At 48.5% G+C, this 18,237-nt stretch overlaps 1 protein-coding gene across 1 annotated transcript in view; it reads right to left on the reverse strand.

Moving 5' to 3' along the window:
- Nucleotides 1–9,670: 9,670 nt before the first annotated feature.
- PTPA (protein phosphatase 2 phosphatase activator) overlaps nucleotides 9,671–18,237 on the reverse strand; it is a 38,771-nt gene continuing 30,204 nt past the window's right edge. The window contains exon 10 of the mRNA XM_067542007.1: nucleotides 9,671–13,224. Within this exon, the coding sequence (XP_067398108.1) occupies nucleotides 13,150–13,224 (75 nt within the window). The 3' untranslated portion in view covers nucleotides 9,671–13,149. The remainder of the gene's footprint in view (nucleotides 13,225–18,237) is intronic.

Below are 18,237 nucleotides of genomic sequence, written 5' to 3' on the forward strand. Positions count from 1 at the left end.
AGACTTTAAGGTCAGATGGGACCGTCATGATCATTAATCTGATCTCCTGCACATTGCAGGCCACAGAGCCTCACCCACCCATGCCTGTAATAGACCCCTTCCACATCCTGGAGTTGATTCTGAGCAGGCTGGGGAAGATACAAAGAGTGGATCACAGCTGGCCACTGTTAGCACCAAACTACAACAGACATGTCAAGGAAGCGTTTGACTCTTCTCCTAGTTTAAGGTTCTTTGATCTATAGACAATTACACCAAGGTGGGTGAAGGTGCTAACTCTGCTAACCAGATACCAGGGACTCCACGCACTCCTCCATCTCCCCCCGCCTCTTTCTCCTTCTAGTTTCCCACCGTTCACCAAAATCCACAGGGTTCTGGCCATTCCTGTGTGGAACAGTCCCTGACATTTCGGAATTGATTGGATGCGGTGTTCGAAAGTTACCACGTGACAGACGAACGGAGCAGTGCCATTGAGTTTAATGTAAGGCCTGGCAAACGGGTGTTTGTTTTGCCACTGCGCCAGGAGTTCCACTAATGGGCCAGGACCCCATTGTGCTAGGGGCTGCACATGCACAGAACAGAGCCCCCGTGCAAAGGGGATGTAAAATGCAATCCGAAAAGAGCTCGCCACTCATTCGCACCAGCAGGTTACACTGACTTCATTTGCACAGATGTAAGTGACCACACCAAATGCAGGACAGGGGAGAAGCTCTCCCAGGTCTGTCCGTTCAGCACCCTCACCAGCATTCGGTTTCTGTAGGGGCTGATCCAGAGCCTAGTCTACTCAACAGGAATCTTTCCATTGACTTCAGGGGTGCTTGGATCAGGCCCCTTAATAAAAAGATGGAAGCCAGGAAATGAGTTTGCCAATCAAAAGAGACAAAAGTGGCCACTCACCACCTGGTCAATCTGTAGGTCAGACAAAGGAGGAGCCACGCAGGTAACTGGGATCAGGACAACAAAAGCAAATCTTGGAAAGAGTGGCAAGCACTTTTCTGCCTCAACATCCCCAGCTGGAAGCTCTCAAGGTTCAGCCCTTCCTTAAATCCAAGTCTCCATAGACTCCCTTGGTCCAAGTTCCAGATTCTTCCCCTTTCTCTTCTCCATCTGCTAAGGTCTCCCCACTTCATGTGCAGCGAGGTAGCTGAAGTATATTTTGGGATGTGCCTATGTTAGCAGATGTTTGAACTACTCCCATGCAGAGACAACAGTATGATAGCTGTGAGGGACAAAGCCACACGGTCTAGAGGCCATTCACGTTAGCAATGTGTTTAATGTGTTAGATTTGTCTACAGGTGGTTAATTAGCATCTGAGCCGTACTTATTCACATTAACCTCTCTGTATTCTGCTTATATTTTTTGTGATGAATGCTCTTCCTTGATTTAAAGGAATATTTAGTCTGTTGTGAAAGTTAAAGGGAAACTGCAATGTAATAGAAAATGTTTTCTAACCACTGCATCTAATCACAAAATAAACTATTCAACAAAATTACAATTAAAAATTTCATGCACATAAGAAATTCCCATTGAACCACAAAGCAACAATCTTGACAATTCAATGACACCGTTTGGGACACAGGAAGAAATCCTCGGCTTATGAGACATGAGAATAGCAAGAAACTGTCAACATTTTTTAAAGGTAATGTAATAAGAATTCTTTACACTTGGCATCTAAGGATAAGAGAGGACTTTGTAGCCATGAATGATACACATCTCAAACATCCCTGGGAAGTAGCTGACTATCCCTATCCCGACTTTACAAATGGGGAAACTGAGGCACAGAGCAGTGAAGTGACTTGTCCAAGATCACACAGTAAGTCATTAGCAGAGCCAGGATCTCCAAGTCTGTGCTTCAACCAATAGACTATGCTGCCTCTCATTTGCCTAGGAAAAGTACACCAGTATTTGCACAGCAAAGGCTAAGTCAAGGTCCCCAAAGAAAGGTCTGTGAACCCCAAAAGGGTCTGCAGTCCCACCTCTGTACTCCCTTGTCTCTGATAGGTTGCCTGTATTCCCAGCTGCTGTTAATCATTATACCACAGCTAATGGAATGTAACTAGATAAACACAAATCAATCATAGACTCACTTTGCAACAACTTCAGAAGCTGCCTGTCTTCCTCCTGCTTCCAGATGCACTTCCTGTGTCTCCAACAGACTCTCTCTCCATCAGGCTTCCTGTGTCTCCATCAGACGAATCTTGCTGCTGGGACGCATTAGTGAAATGGCAGCTCTCAGCAAGAGGCACCATCACCAGTACAGTTGTGGAGATGCTGAGTTATGCCAAGTTGAAGAGAAGGATTGTTGTTCAGTAGGACAGTCCCTTAAGGCTGGTCTACACTAGAAACTTAGATGGACCCTGCTACATTGGCCAGGGCTGTGAAAAACCCACACTCCTGAGCAGTGTAGTTAAGCCCATCTAAGCCCCGTGCAGACAGTACTAGGTCAAATATTCTTCTGTCCACCCAGCTGTCTCTCAGGGAGGCAGATTACCACACTGATGGGAGAACCCTTCCTGTCAGCATCGATAACATCTACTACAGTGGTACAGTTTCAGTGCTGCAGCTGTCATGTTTCAAGTGTAGACAAGCCCTTAGAATGTGAATATGAATTCAGCTACGTGAGGGGGCTGAAGCAATTTCCCCTTATGGTCAGATCTTAGTTTTTCCTTACCCCACGCACTGCATGGTAGGCAAAACAAAGTAGATGCACAGAAAGTGGTTAGGGTCTGTGATTATCTGGGTGGAGAGAGAGATCTGATGCTGGAGCGCTCTCTTTTAGTGCACAGAAGTAAAACAAGACCCTATGACCGGAAGTAGGGAGAGCAGACAGCAAGTGAGAAAAATTAGGACGGGGGTCAGGGTTATAGGTACCTATATAAGAAAAAGCCCCAAACATCAGGACTGTCCCTATAAAATCAGGACATCTGGTCACCCTAACTGGAAATAGGGCTCAGCAAAACTCAGACTGGAAATAAGGTGCAAATTCTTCTCTGAGAGAGCAATGGGCCACTGCGACAGCCTACCCAGGGAAATTGTGGATTCTCCATTGCAGGTCACCTTTGAACCAAGGCTAGATATCTTTCCAAGAGAAAGTCTGTCTTTCAGCCACAAGGTATTGGGCTCAACACAGGTTGAAACTCTCTGGTCCCTAGATGCTCACACCCGTACCCACTGGCCTTCAGACCTGTAGATGTAGGACAATAGGCAGGGTTTGGAGGGTATTTGAGGATGAAGTTTCAAGGCAGTGGGCTTCCCTCCCACAAATATTTTTTTAGCTATGCCCCCTCCATGCTGCAGTCTGCTGCATCCCACCCATTACAAAGCATGGCTTTTCAGGGGTATGGGGCTAGGTTAGAGCACACAGAGAGGAAGGAGAACTTCCCCAGAAGCAGGGAAGCCCCCACTCCTGTTGCAGAGGGATCCCTACTCTGCTATTACTGTAGCAGTTTTGTTTCCACCTCCCCCTATAGACCTTCCAGAGCCCCATCTAGCCAAGCAGCTCAATTTGCTTCACTGCATTAAGCCACCTACCACTTCCCACAAGAGCCTTGTCCCTATCCTAGAGTCTCACTTTGCAGCAGCTGCCTTTATCCTGGCCTGTGTTCCTACTGGGACACTGATTGGCCCAGAGATGGCTTGTTACTCCACCCTCTACACCTGTGCGAGGGCTGGGCGGAGAGTTAACCCCCGGTTTACTAGAAACCAGATAGGGCCTACACAGAGAGTGGGCAGGGATTTTCTTCTGGTGAGAACGGGCCCCCACTGTAGAAACCGTCCCTCCAGCAAAGGACTGGGCATGGCTCCCAACAGAGCTCATTTGTCAGCGGCAGGCACGAGTCCCTGCCACAGGATGCCTCCTTCCGTCCCAGTGGCCCATGAGCTACAGTGAAATCGTGGAGCCAGTGGCAAAGCTCCTGTTGAGTTAAGTGGAGCCAGGATTTCATTCCGAATCTCCGGTCCTTGCCTGGCCACCGCACGGTGCTGTCACTAAACCACCAGACGAGCCCTTGTACAGTAGTCGATGCAAAGGCAAGGAAGGACGGCCTGGAGGTTGGAGTCCTGCCCTGGCCTGGGATGCAGAAAGCCCCACATTCAAGTCCCTGCTCTGCTATGCATCTCGTAGGTGACCCCCAGCAAGTCACTAAGGGCTGGTCTACACTCGCCCTTATGCCGGCAAAACTTTTGTCGCTCGGGGGTGTGAAAATAACACCCTCCTAAGTGACATACATTCTGCCGGCATAAGCGCAAGTGTAGACAAGCCCTTAGCTGCTCTGTGCATCGGCTCCCTGGCTGTAAACTGGGGTGATAATGTTTCCCTTCCCTCATAGGGGCCCTGGAGAGGAGCTGCATACTTCTGGGATACAAGCACTGCCCATTGCCATGTCATGGAATGATGCCCCCTACCACCCCGCTGGTCACAGGAGACATAGGTCGATGGTAGCTGAAAGAGAATCCCAGCAACGTAAGGAAAGAGCGCTCGTTCCTATCACAAAGCCATGCCAAACTGCGCTGGCCCATACACGCGTGCGCAGTATGCGTGCTCCAAGCCTTGTGACGGAGGGACTTGGAACGGTGGCTGCCCAGGAAACAGGGAGGCACTTCTGAAGTGGATCCTCTCAACCCAATCAGCCCAAGACTTAGTTCTCAGGGGGAAGGAAGCAGGATCTTCAGAATGAAGAGCATTGACCTGCACTGCTTGAGCTAGAGCACTGCCCTCCGAAGAAGGAGCCGTGTTAGATTCCTGTCTGCTGTGGACCAGGCCTTGAGGGAGACGCAGAACACACACTGCCCAGGGGTTACAGGTACTTCCCCCCTCGTTGCTGTAGTTGCATGTACTAATCTGACTCTGCTTTTTACCTTTATCGTGTGTTCTTAGAGCAACGTTTCCTGAGCTGTGATCCAGGCCACCATGGGGTGGCCTATAGTGATTGTCAGGGACTAGGACAAGGGAGTCTGATTTATTGGTTAGAGAAAGAGACTGTCCCAATGGTTAGCATTGCAGCCCTGCCTAGTGGGTAGAGCCAGAGTCCAACCTAACTGGTGGAGTCAGGAACCAGGAGATAAGCCAAGGTTCAGAGCCAGCATCAGGAACCAGACAGGAGCAAGGCTAGGAAGAAGCCTGGAGCTGAGCTGAAATGCAGACCTGTTGGCTCCTTGCAGCCATGAAGGAGAGTCTGCCACGGCACAAGTGGTTCTTTAACCAACCTGAGCTGCTAGCTCAGCTGAGAGAACTCGGCTGAGGGAAATTACGAATTAATACAACAGACCTCAGCCTCCTCCAGGGGCTACTGGAGCTGGGGAAGTATATGTATTTGCTTTGAAAGGAATATTTTTTGTCTTTTTAGGGCTTGGAAAACAGACAGTGGTCCCAAGATTCATTTAAGTCCATAGAGCATCAATGGATAGATAGGAGAAAGATCCTCAGGACCTCATTAAGGGCCAAATCTAACTTTCACGGACGTGACTGGAAAGCCTCTCTTTGACCTCAGTGGGAGTTGGATCAGGCCCTTGCTGAGACCAGACTAGGAGGAACCTAACAGGACAGAAAAACTCCAGGTGATCCCGTTCCTAAGTCCGACGTGTTTGTTCAGGCTCTTACGATGAAGGCAAGGCTTGTAGCAAAGTTTTGGAAACACGGACTTAGGGAACAATCATAGGATTGGTGATCTGACGATGGAAAAGGCCTGTTAGATCATTAAGACCCTCCCCTTTGCAAGGACAGGATAGAGGCACCTGGCAGAAGGTATATCATATGCCAAACAAATACTCCTGTACACGTCAGCTGGGATAAATTTTACCCAGAGTAGGACACTCTTCCAGTCTTGAAAATGGACTCTCCTTCTGCCCCTGGAGAGGACCGCGCACTTGTATTGTCTGTTATACTGTAACGATTGTGAATCTTCATCTTAATTACAAATCGGAAGCAAAGAATGTGATAAAAAAGGCCACCATGAGCCAGGAGGTTAATAGCCATGGCTAATGCTCTCGCACAGGCCATTAGAGCTCCTCCTGCCCAGTGACAATATGAGTTAAGGGAAGGAATTGAGCCTTTGGTTTAAACCTCCTGGCTGTGGTTAGATTAACTCAGCCTAACATTGTTTAAGGAGCCTTTACATGGAAATTCTGTTTATATCTGAAAAGTTCCAGAGGGATAGCCGTGTTAGTCCGTATACAGCAAAAACAATGAGAGTCCGGTAGCACCTTAAAGACTAACACATTTCTATGGGCATATGCTTTCGTGGGCTGCGACCCACTTGCATCTGACGAAGTGGGCTGCAGCCCACGAAAGCTTCTGCCCGCAGAAATTTGTTAGTCTTTATGGTGCTACCGGACTCTCGTTTTTGTTTATATCTGGCACTTCAATCATCTGATGATGTATGCAATACCTCTGGTTTATACCGTGGTTCTGGATGTGCCGATACTGGAAAACCCCTGGGTTTTGGGACACTTGCTTTAAAACAACAAACAATTCTGTGTCCCTCAGCATTCTCCCTCCCCGGCTACCCATTACTGACATCTCGTTTTCTGTGTAAACCATGGGAAACAATGAAGTCACACACCAGCTGGGATTGAATTAGAATCTCTAGAGAGACTTTTTTTAAATGGGACTCTGATATTTTTACTGATAGCTTCAGACCTCGGTGAGTGGATTGTGCTGGAGCTGATTAACAGTAGGATCTTCCGTCCTGCATGACTCAAATGTGCAACAAAGGCCAGAAATGAAGGAGGATGAAAACAGGAGTTGAAATCAGACAGGGTTAATATAATTTTTTTTCCTAACTCCAATTTTGAGTCTTGCCATTTTTGAGATCACTGCTTGGCAGTACACAGTGAAATGCTACCAGGTTGGCTTCTGCTGGGGTTAGATTTGAGTTTACAGTAAGTGACGGAACTTGGGAGCTGGGCTAGTGGCAGGAGAGGCAAACTTGTATGAGTACATTATCACGCCACCTTTCTGGGTTTATGCTATGTGTCTTAAGTACTTATGCAGCCCCATTTCACGTATTTATCCTCACAGGTGAGGTAGGGAAGTGCTGTTATCCCCAGGTTACAGCTGTGGCACTGAGGGTATGTCTGCACTGCAGCTGCGAGCGAGGCTCCCAACCCAAGGAGACAGATTTGTGCTAGCTGGGCTCACACTAGTGCACTGAAAATAGCTGCGGGGACGTTGCTGCATTGGTGAAGGCTTAGGTAAGCCACTCAAGTATGGACGCAACGTGCTCCCTGGGTCCAAGCTCAGGTGGCTAGCCTGAGCTTCTGGCAGTGCCACAATGTCCACACAGCTATTTTTAGCATGCTAACATGAACCCAACCACTGCACGTCTGTCTACCTGGCCCAGGAGGCTCGCTTCTACCCTGACAGACCAAGTGACACCAGGTCACACAGAAAGTCCAGGGTAGAGCAGGGAGTTGAACCTGGGTCTTCTGAGTCCCAGGCACCCAAAGACTGGACAATGCTTCCTCCCCTATAAATTGTTGGTCCTGTCCCTAGGAAATCATCTCTCTCTCCTAACACCCCAACTGTAAAAATTAGTAGGTTTTTTTTAAAAAAAGATTTATTTTCCTGTGTTGATCTGAAAGTGCAATAGTTGGCAGTTTGCGCCCAACCTCTTATTTTGCTTTGCTAATCGTATACATGAATGTTTTATTGGCATCACTGGCCGAAACAGCTAGTCTTGCAGCTCCAGTGGGTTTGGGGATTTCCAGCATCCTGCAATACGTAGCTGTTCAGAGGAAATTAAAATGTGGATGGATCAGCAAGATAAAGTCAAATTCTCTACTGCAATTTGGAAAGGAATAAATGCTGGTGCTAAAAGTTCACACTGCAACCCGTCTAATAGAGTTGATGATCTGTGTTACAGCCTTTCAGTAAGTTTAGTTCTAGCCCACCAGGGAGTGTTTGTCAAAGTGCTACATGAAGTGATCTCTTTTCTTTTTTTAAATTAAGATATACATTGTCAGAATGTACATGAAATAAAAGGGGGAATCTCAGCAGAATGTTCCTTTTAGTGTCTTATATCTGGCCAGTGTCAATCAGAGGAATACATTCCAATGTCGGAAACTTTGCTGGATTTTCCCTATAAGCAGCACATTAGAGAACTCTATAAAGTGCTTTGACGTTATAGGATACATTAACTCTTAGGAATTTAAAGATGGTTTTGTTTTCAGTAGCATTACTTCACCCTCCTCCTGCAGTAGTATTCCATTGAGTGGAATATTACTGGGAGGGATTGCTGTCAGAGACAGGACACTGGGAAAGATGGTCTGACCCAGACTGGCAACTTTTTATGTTCTTATGCCAGCTGAGAGCTAGGGTTTTACTTTTGTCCACATTGTGATTGCAGGCTCAGGGCCTTAATATGTCTATATTGCAATAAAAGACCTGCAGCTAACCCAGGCTCACAGGGTTTGGGCTGCAGGGCTAAAAATTGCAGTGTAGACATGCAGGCTCAGGCTGGAGCCCAGCCTCTGAAACCCTGCCACCGGGAAGAATTACACTGCAATTCTTAGGCCCACAGCCTGAGCCCTGCATGGCCAAGCCAATTGACCCTGGCTAAGACACTGGGTGCCAGGGTTTTTTTATTGCAGTGTAGATGACAATGTATTAAACCCTGGTCCTGTAGCCAGTTATGCACATTCTTCACTTTATCCATGTGACTAGTCCCATTGAGATGCAAGTGGCTGCAGGATCAGGGTCCAAATTTCCAACCTTATCACTTCCCAACTTTTCAAAGGCGTTCGCTGCTATGGCTAGCACAAAGTGAGGTCCTTTCGGGGATCATTTGCATATTAAAATACAGAGCTTACCTTTTGTCCTAATTGGATACCTTGAATTTTGGCGGGTGCTCTGTTTCTCCTAGGTATCCTAGAAAGATGCCAACTAATCAAGGGCCTTTTCTGGTTCCTCTGCTTATAGGCCCAGATTCAGCAAAACATTTAAGCATGTGCTTAAGTCCATCCTTAAAACCCATTGCTGAATTAGGGCCACACACTGCAAGCTCTTCAGGGCAGAGACCATGTCTGCCTGTGCGTTTGTACACGACCTAACACAAAGGGGCTCTGACCCTGATTAGGGATTTTGAGTGCAACTGCAATAAACGACAACTGGAAGCTTGTGGAAGTGACTTTGTTCGGATTTTAGCAAGAGGTTTATTTATATACTGTTTAAATGCAAGTGATGTAAACATTCCCAACTCCTTGATAAACGGATTTTTAAGGTTTCTGACTACCTAATTATTATTATTATTATTTAAAGAATTTTGGCCGTGGAGTAAGAGGGGAAGGTAGTGGGAAGCCGAGAGTAGCTGTTCTTTTCAATAATGCAGCTGATTCTCCCAGCAACACGTTTAAGGCAAATATAAGCACCTTTAGAGAAAACATGAAGCTATAAATGACAGCTGACGTTCTGTTGCCATGTCTGTTCCTGGGATCCACTATCACCCTTACCAGCATGAAAACCTAGGCCAGGCAGGCTGTACAGAAGGGAAGGATATAACCTATTGACAATGACACTGAAGTTTATTTAGAACTTCTGCAAGCTTCAGTTTATCTTGCTGAGAAGATCCAGCTCCAGCTTTCGGGTTGGAGCCACACACAGCTGTTGTCCTGATCTCTCCCGTCAAGCCACGCTTTAGACCCCACAGCAGGCCAGCCTCAAAGGAAAGATGTCCTCATTTCGGCTCTTCCCCCGCCTCACAATGAGCCTTAGCATTGAAACCTCTCAGTTCAAGGGAGTTTCTGAATCCCACAGGAGGTATTTGCCTGCAGGCGGAGTGGGCCTCCATGCCTTGCTGGTTGCATCTATTTTGTAAAAAACATCCACAAAGATCCTAACAATGCAAATAGAGAAGGGCTGATTATTGAACCGGATGAGGAAGTGCATCCTTAAGCACAGTGGCCTATTGGTTTTGGTGTGAGAAATCAATGACCAGGATAGAAAGCACCTAAGAAAAGCCTCTTCAATGTATGAAAGGCTGCAGCCTGGGAGGCTCCAGCCAGATTTGCAGCCATTAGCTTCGGGAGCCGAGCCACCCAAGAGCGGGGAAGCCAGGGCTAGCCCCCTTCTAACACCATCCAACACAATCACCAGGTGCAAAGCACATAGATTTTTAATTAAAACCACAATATCAGAGAGCCCAGGGAGGTGGGATGCTAAGGTATTGGGGGAAGCCAAGTGATGTTTCAGGTAGTGCGATGCATGCAGGTGGAACCATTCAGGGAAAGGGACAGAACCCAAACAGGCCGGCAGTTGAGATGCAATGAGCGAGGAACAGAAGCAGCCTATCATCAGATTATTGAGGGCAAGTTAAAGGTGGAGCACTATGACACACACACGCACACACACACTAGCTGTTTAAGCGGCCACATCCTTGAGAGAATGAGTGTGCAGACCTGGATGGTGAATACATTAAAAACGTCATGTTAATTGCTCCTTTACCTCATGTCCCATGTCCAGAGTTCTGTGCTGGCCCCAGTAAAGGTTGGTGGCAGTGCTAACGCCTCGTGCCATGGAAGGAATGTATCCTTTTGGTGCCCCATTTTGCACTCATTTTGCATCTTCCACCAAGGATCTAAGAGAGCTTTGCAGACATTGAGGCCCCGATTTTCATTTCGAGTGGGAAGTCTAATTTCCATTAAAATTAAAGGGAATGCGGTGTCCAACTCTAATAGACAACTTTGAAAATCTCAAGCTAAGTCATGCCCAATCTGTCAGGCAGCTATTATTAGACCCGTATTACTGAATGGTGGGACTTCCCGAAGGTCACGCAATGAGGCAGTAAAGGCAAGATGAGAACTAGGCCTCTTTGGTCTCTAACAGCGTGCTCTGGTCCCTGAACTGCATCCTTTTAACTACAGCACCAGAATGTAAGAACGCTCAGGGGTCCTGACAGGTTAATGTCTTCCAAATTCACTTTCCCCGTGTATTTATTTGTAATTTAATTCTACCTACAGATCCTGTTAATGATTTGAGAGTAAAACAGGGCTTGATCTAGGGCTTTTTTTCACATTTTATTTGAAATGTAAGTTGATAAAGCTGCTATTTAAAAACAAAACCAAAACCAGCTGATTCAGTTCACCTGCAGTTGTCCCACACTGTGCACTAGCTCAGGCCCAAAGCAATGGCACAGAGGGGACAGTTTGGCAAGGGTTTTGCCTTTTAGCCCAAGGAACAAGTACTGCAGCTTAATTTAAATGCATTTTTCAGACCTTCTCTGCCCAGCAGCAGGTCACAAGCTTTAGAGAAGGAAGAGGCTCATTCCAGAGGATGCAGCCAAAGAGAAAAATGTGAAGAACCCAATTCCATGAGCAAAATAAACTTTTTCCAATAATTTAATAGCAATAAAGGGGCTCAAACAGGAAAAGGTTAGGCAGGCTGGCTGCAGATGACAGCAGCAGGAGAAACATTGGCATTGCACCCTCCAAGAAAGCAACAACAACAACAAAGTGCCCTTGCTAAGCCTGCTAAATGCAGCTAGTGCTACACTCCAAACCAGTGTTTAACAACACCCCAGGAGTAAACATGCCCTCTCAAGCAAGGAATTTATAAAGAATCTGGGTCAGACCCAAGCGACCTCTAAGGTTTCCCCTCAAATCCAACCCATCCATTTTCTGCCATTCCTTTTCTAGCACCGCTAATTACCAAAGGCCTGGCTAAGCCCCTCCTTTAATCAGATGTGCTCCTAGACTAAGCCACTGGAACAAGTCTAGAACCACTGTATGGATTAGGCATGCTGAGTAGGCCTCCTAAACAACCTGCGCCTCTTGGGACACACAGAGCATGTCTGGCGCTTTAATAGGGGTTTGGTAAAAATAATTGCAGTTTGCCCCAGTAGGGTGGCAGCTGTTGCAGGGAATGATGGAGGGGAAAGACTTTTTTTAAGAATGCAAAAGGCTGCCCCAGGACATGGACACACGTTTTGTTTCCAGCAGATAAATAATAGATTTAAAGCCAATATACCTGCCCAATGCTGCATTCCCTACAGTAAAGTCTACAGCGTGTAGGGATGTGCTAGCGAAAGGGAAAATCCCTTTATTATGGGGCTGTCACTACAGCTTATAACAACGCAGAAGCAGCCATGATAAACTACCGGGAGGACATCAAGGCTGTCCCCATTCTAGTGGCTAAGCACGGAACAGGAAATGGTAAGCGTGGAGAAGCAGGCTGTGCCCAGCCTCAGCTGATCCCAAAGTACCAATGGAGAGGGCCTGTGCGCACTATGAGGCGTTTGTGGCTGTTAGCTACAGAGACGAGGAAGAAACTGGCTCAGGCTCTGCCAGAACAGTGTCTTTGCATAGCCCTTCCTACAGAGATGCAACCCTCTGGTATCCAGAGACTTCCCCTGAGCCTATCTTCAGCTCCAAAGCCAGCTCAACGGTCCAGGGCCCAGGCTGGCAGGGGCAGGGTTCCCAGCTGGCACCCTGGAGAGGAGGAGATGGTTTGAAAGGAAGACTCAGGGAAACTTGCCAGGGGGTAGAGGTGAGGGGAAAGAGGCAATTTTTCTTACCCAGGCTAGGGGAGAGATGGGACCCTGGTGTCAAGTGACTCATAGAAGCTTCCTATTACTTCCTCTACCTCTCTAACAACACCCCTCTCGAGTAAAGGCAGCAGAATACAGACTTTGGAGATGTTCATACCCCACGACTAGCCTTAGTTTCCTCAAACAAAGCAGCAAAAGGAGACTTCAGTGAAATTCAACGGGAAACTGCAGTTACTCTCCCAGCCCCGTGACATGCCTTCCTCCCCTTCCACTCCTCCTTCCTCCAGGGGATAAAAGAGGTCTTCTTGTAAACCTGTACTAGAGGTATCCCCTGCCCAACCCCATTTAAACCACCCTCCCGCCCAGCTCAGTAGGCAGCAGCCCTTCGAACCACAACCAGCTTAAGACTGAACACACTGGAGGCGAGAAGCACAGCACTGGTTTGGTCACTTTCTAATGTCAGTGTGCTGAGCGCTTGCATGAGCAGCTGCTCTTGGTCATTTCTTCCATGCAAGGTCACTAAGTGTCGTGTAACTTTCTCTAGTTGTAAATAGAAAGGCCTGCAGGGATGAATGGGCTCTGGGGCTGGGGAGGTGGAGGAGGAGGGAGGAAGGAGAAGGAGGAAGAGCGCCGCACTGTCGTCTCCGCTGCATCGACTCCTCCCATGGCCTCTTTAAGATGTGACGGGCTGGATAGGAAGCAGGCTGCCAAACTTGAAGTGCTGGATCACAGGAAACTTCTCCAGGCACTGTGGGAGCAGAGAAGGAGAAGAGGTGTAAAGCCAGCACGCTGCAGGCAGGTGACCACCCCCACCAGAAGCAGAGGAAACCAGAAGCTATTTTCACTTTAACAAACAACCCAGAGTTAACCCACTCCCAGGAGGAGACTGAGGCTCAGGGCCCACGTGGGCAACAAACACAGGGCAGCTCAGCTGAGATACAGCAGGACTGGGAAGGAAGAGCTACTTTGATGACTCTCCCCCCCGCCCCAGCTCACTCCAGAGACACCATGGGCTTGATTCTGAGTGCCCATATTCCCCCTTGTCTTCAGATGGAGTTTGAGAGTTTAGCCCTTCTGCCATTCAAGCCCTGAGCACCAGTGGTAGCAGAGGAGGGCTAGCCCTGTCTCTGTCAATACCTCTAAGTTCACCACCTTGCCACTATAAAGATCAAAGGCCAAAGAATACTTCAGGAGTTACAGAAATCTAAGTGGGAAGAGATTTATCATCTCAGCTGTGGTATCTGCAGTTCTGGCCTCATGGATTCAGATACCCTGTAGCAATGAGCTCCCCAGGTTAATGATACATTATCCAAACCCCTATTTCCTTCTCTTGCTTTTAGATCCATTGCCTTTCAACTGTACAGGATGCACCCTTATTTTGAAAAACAAGTGTTGATTGACCTTCTCCATTCAATGAATTATTTTATACACCACTGTTGTGTTCTTTCATCTGTCCTCTAAGCATCCAAGTCTTTTCACTCTGTTTGCCCATATGGGTCTCTCCAGGAAAAAACACACCCCTGACCGACAAATTTTACCGACAAAAGCGCCAGTGTGGACAGCGCTATGTCGGCGGGAGATGCTCTCCTGCTGACATAGCTATCACCGCTCATTGAGTGTGGTTTAATTATGCCCCTGGGAGAGCTCTCTCCTGTCAGCAAAGAGCAGCTACATGGAGACCCTGCAGTGGTGTAGCTGCAGAGGTACAGCTGTGCTGCTGTAAAGTCTTTAGTGTAGACATAGCCTCGGGTATATCATCGCTGGACCTGTCGATAAGGTTTCAGTCATACTGGGCACCATTTGGAATTGTATTTTCTAGCCTATGACCTTTTCTGTTAACATTGATGTAACTCAGGCCATTTGCTAATGGCACAGCCCTGGGAGGAGATGCTGCTCCTCTGAGACCCAGCTGGACAGGACCAACTTCCCCAGTGAAGGTGCAGGGACAGCACCTAAAGAAGTGTGATTCCTCCCACCTACTGTTCCTGAAAGAGAAGACAGGGGGAGCAGAGGCAAGCTCCCAAAAGCCAACTCACGCACTTGTCAGGGTCACAGGTTTGCAGTTGCACAGGCGGGGAGGGTAGCTCCAACACTGAGCATACAAGCAACCCGTGCACCTGGCAAAAGGCATTTCTGAGGGAGCAGGCTGTTGTCAGGACAAACCCAAGTGAGGGCAAGAGAAGAGAGTCAGAGGAAAAAAAGAAGAGTATCTGGAAGGGAAAAGGATGTGCAAAGAAACTGGCTGTGACGTGGGGATCTCAAGCCAGGCATCACACCTCAGGCCACACAACTGCTTCCTGCCCAATTTCATGCAAGCTCAGCAGTGAGACAGATGCACAGCCGCTATGGAATGTGACCGGCTTCCCAGAACTGAAGAGAACAGAAGAAAAGCCAGTAGGCTTAACTCACAGCAGGTGCATGGCCGCCAGTGGGAGCGGGTGAATCTGTGAGCGATTCTGGATATTTCGCCACGGGCAAGACCAAGTATCAGGAGGAACTAGTTGGGTCAAAGGAAAGCATCTCTGAGCAAACCTATGTAGCTCTCTTTCTCTCTCAGCACCTGGCCTTTCCTATGGAGGGGTATCTGAAGTTGATCCTTGCCACGGCACAGAGGGGCATGCAAGATTCACATTGCCATCCCTACACTGCATGGCAACCACAGCTGCTGAAGGAGCAGTCATACTCTGAGCTGGGACAGAGCTGGGCTGGAGGGCATTCTCTGCTAGGGCACAAGGATCTGGTGCCAACAGAACGGTGCAGCACACTGAGATTTGGAAATGGCCACTCCCTGCAGAGAGGGAGAGGAATACATTGAAAAGATTTTCAAAAAGGACAAGCAGGGGTATCTGCTCCAGCACAGGGAACACAGGCTTGGGAAGGGCTCACTCCTTTATGGCGCAGTGGAATATAATCTGCACCATCGCATCATGAGGAGCCCTACAGTTTACAGGGCACTAGACAAAGCAAGGGGTGTAGGAGGGCTACACCCAGCTCCCCCACCCAGCAAATAGGTCCCTCATCTGCCTCACACCAACACTAGCTCCCAACAAGCGAGGACAAATTCTCATGGGGTGAATGAATGCAAGCCAGATTGCATGCCAGGAGCTCTCCCAATCCAGCAGAGGCAGCAGCAGGTAGCCACAGCAATCCAGACCACCGACCAACCAGTAAGTAGCAGAGAGGAGGGCTCTCAGACACAGAGAGAATGAGCAATCTCCTGCAGCACTAGGACTAGAGCCCTTCACTCTGCAGTGGCAGGTGCAGATGGTGCTATTCTTGGGCTATGTCTACACTACAGCTTATGTCGGCAGAATTTGTGTCACTCGGTGTGAATAAACCACCCGCGAGCGACATAAGTTACACTGACATAAGCCAGTGTGGACGGTGCTATGTCGGCTGGAGAGCTAACAATGGGAGAGCTCTCACCCACTGGCATAGATCACCTTCACCAAGCACACCGCAGCGGTGCCACTGAAGCACTGTATGTGCAGACATGCCCTTAGGTGGGCTCTTGTCTCCACAGCAGGGCATGGGGACCCTGCCTGTGTGGGTTAGGCTGGTCATTCTATGGTGTCCTTCTGCCTGCCCAGGTTACCCAGTGGAAGCCATTTGCACTGGCATACAGGCAAGGCCTGGAAACAACCAATACTCACTTGTATGCCGTGCCAACACCTCTCCACAGCTACTGCTAGCTTGCCCTGCAGCATGTTAGGGCTCATCAGTCAAGACACCACCTATACTGATGGGAGGGGGTAATGAGAGAATTCTCCCATCAACTAGCCCTGTCTACACTAGGGATTGGGTCAGTTTAGCCGCATTGCTCCGGCGTGTGCATTTTTCACACCCCTAATCTATGTCGTTATATCGACCTAATTTCCTCGAGTAGACCAGGCCTTAGATTCCATTAAAAAAAAGAAAAAGAGAGAGCCAGCCTCTCGCTGTCATGGCTATGAGGAAAACCTCAAAAAGTGAGCAGAGTAAGACTGTCTACAGTAGTAATTCTTCCATCGTCCTACCTCCCACCTCTCAGAGAGCTGGATTACCTACTCCTCAGGGAGAAGCTTTCCCGTGGGCACACATCACATCTTCACTGAAGCACTACAGCAGTGCAGCTGCAGTGTTTTAAGTGTAGACCTGACCTTAGAAGAACGTTACCACATCCCTCCCGCTCCCCAATCTGCATATAGGCCGCTCAGAGCAAATTCCTAGCTTGGATTTTCCCTCATTAGGTGATACATTGAACTCCTGGTGGAGAGAAGAGGAGATTTAAGCCACGGCACCAGTGGTTTTTTGGTCTGTTAGGAGACGGAGACTTGCCCTTATCCCCTCAGCAGCAGTGGGCGTCTGCCTCCTGAAGTCTTGCTTGATGAAGAACTTTGGGTGTGGGAAACTGGAAAGGGGTAGGAGGATATTTTTATGCATTTAAAAAAATATATTGGATTTTATGAAATACAAGTACCAGGTCAAGTCTCAGTGCAGGCTCTGACTAACTTCACAGGAGGAAGCCATGAAGATCTGAGCACTGATTGCATAGGTTGAGACCACATTGCATTGGATGGGTATTCCACTTGGACTCTAGGTAAAGGCACATTGAACCCAATCATTGAGTAGAGGCCCTGAGGCCACACTGAACATTTGTCCTAATCATTCGACAAGTGGCAGTCACATCAGCTGACTGCAATGCCTGAGATCAGATCGTTAGCTCAGGTGAAGGTGAGCTGATGCAGATGAATGTTGTTTCCAGCACGGACGGGAACTCACAAGTTCTGCAGCCTTCCATTACACCCTGCAGTGCCTTACACTGGGATGTGTCCCAGATGAGCCTTCTCCCAACAATGAAGCTAAGCACTATGGAATAGGTCCTTCAGGAGTCCCAGAATGGACTGGTGACACCAGACACGTTATGTGAATGCTCCAAATGGTGCTGGCAGAAGCTGCGCTCCTGTGACGACATGCTGAGCCATAAGAACAAACAAGAGGACCAGCCACTCTGTGCACTCCCTGTCCCAGCCATAGTTCCCTGGCACAGCACATGCACAGCCATGTCAGGCCTTGCCTGCGCTGGAGGACTGGAACAACAAGCATGCTGCTCACAACACTGCAGCAGAACAGGCAAAATCCCACAGGACTGTCAATCCAGACTCCTTTTCCAGAGACTTATATGGATCTTCTGAAACTGCCTCAGATGAGCCCCAAGACTCCCTGCCCTTCTGCTTCAGGGCAAACACTTCTGCTGCAGTCACTTCTTTTAAAACAGTCACATGGTTTTGTATTTCAGAGAGGCAGGAGTTGTACCATACCTGCAAGGGGGCCTGGCACTGTGCCAGCACACCCGTCTGTGGGCGAGCGGGCCCTTGTCTTCACAATCCGAGCCAAAGGACCCATCGCTGGCATGCCAGAAACCAGCAAGCACTTGCCTGGCTCCTTGGGGAGAAGAACTGGTATATCTAGGAGGACAGCCCACCCTCCCCTAATGCGGAGCACACACAGGATTTACAGCCAGAGGCAGGCAGCTGCCATGGTGCTGTCGGCATCGGGGAAGGGGTGGGATTCGTAAGATGGAGCCTAGGCCGATGGAATTCCAGCAGGGGCCAGGGCTCTGGCTGCTTTCAGCAGAATCTAACTTCTTCTGAATGCGCAGAAGCCAAAGCAAGTTTGAAAGGTTAGGAGACGGGGGGTGGGGGGGATGCAGCAGAATTGAATAGCTGCTGGGGAAATAGTAACCACGCAGGAGACTTAGGTCTCCTGTGCTGAGGCACCA

The sequence above is a fragment of the Emydura macquarii genome, unplaced genomic scaffold (assembly GCF_026122565.2).
Source record: "Emydura macquarii macquarii isolate MOO-44397 ecotype Brisbane River unplaced genomic scaffold, CSIRO-AGI_Emac_v2 contig_691, whole genome shotgun sequence".
NCBI lineage: Eukaryota > Metazoa > Chordata > Testudines > Chelidae > Emydura > Emydura macquarii.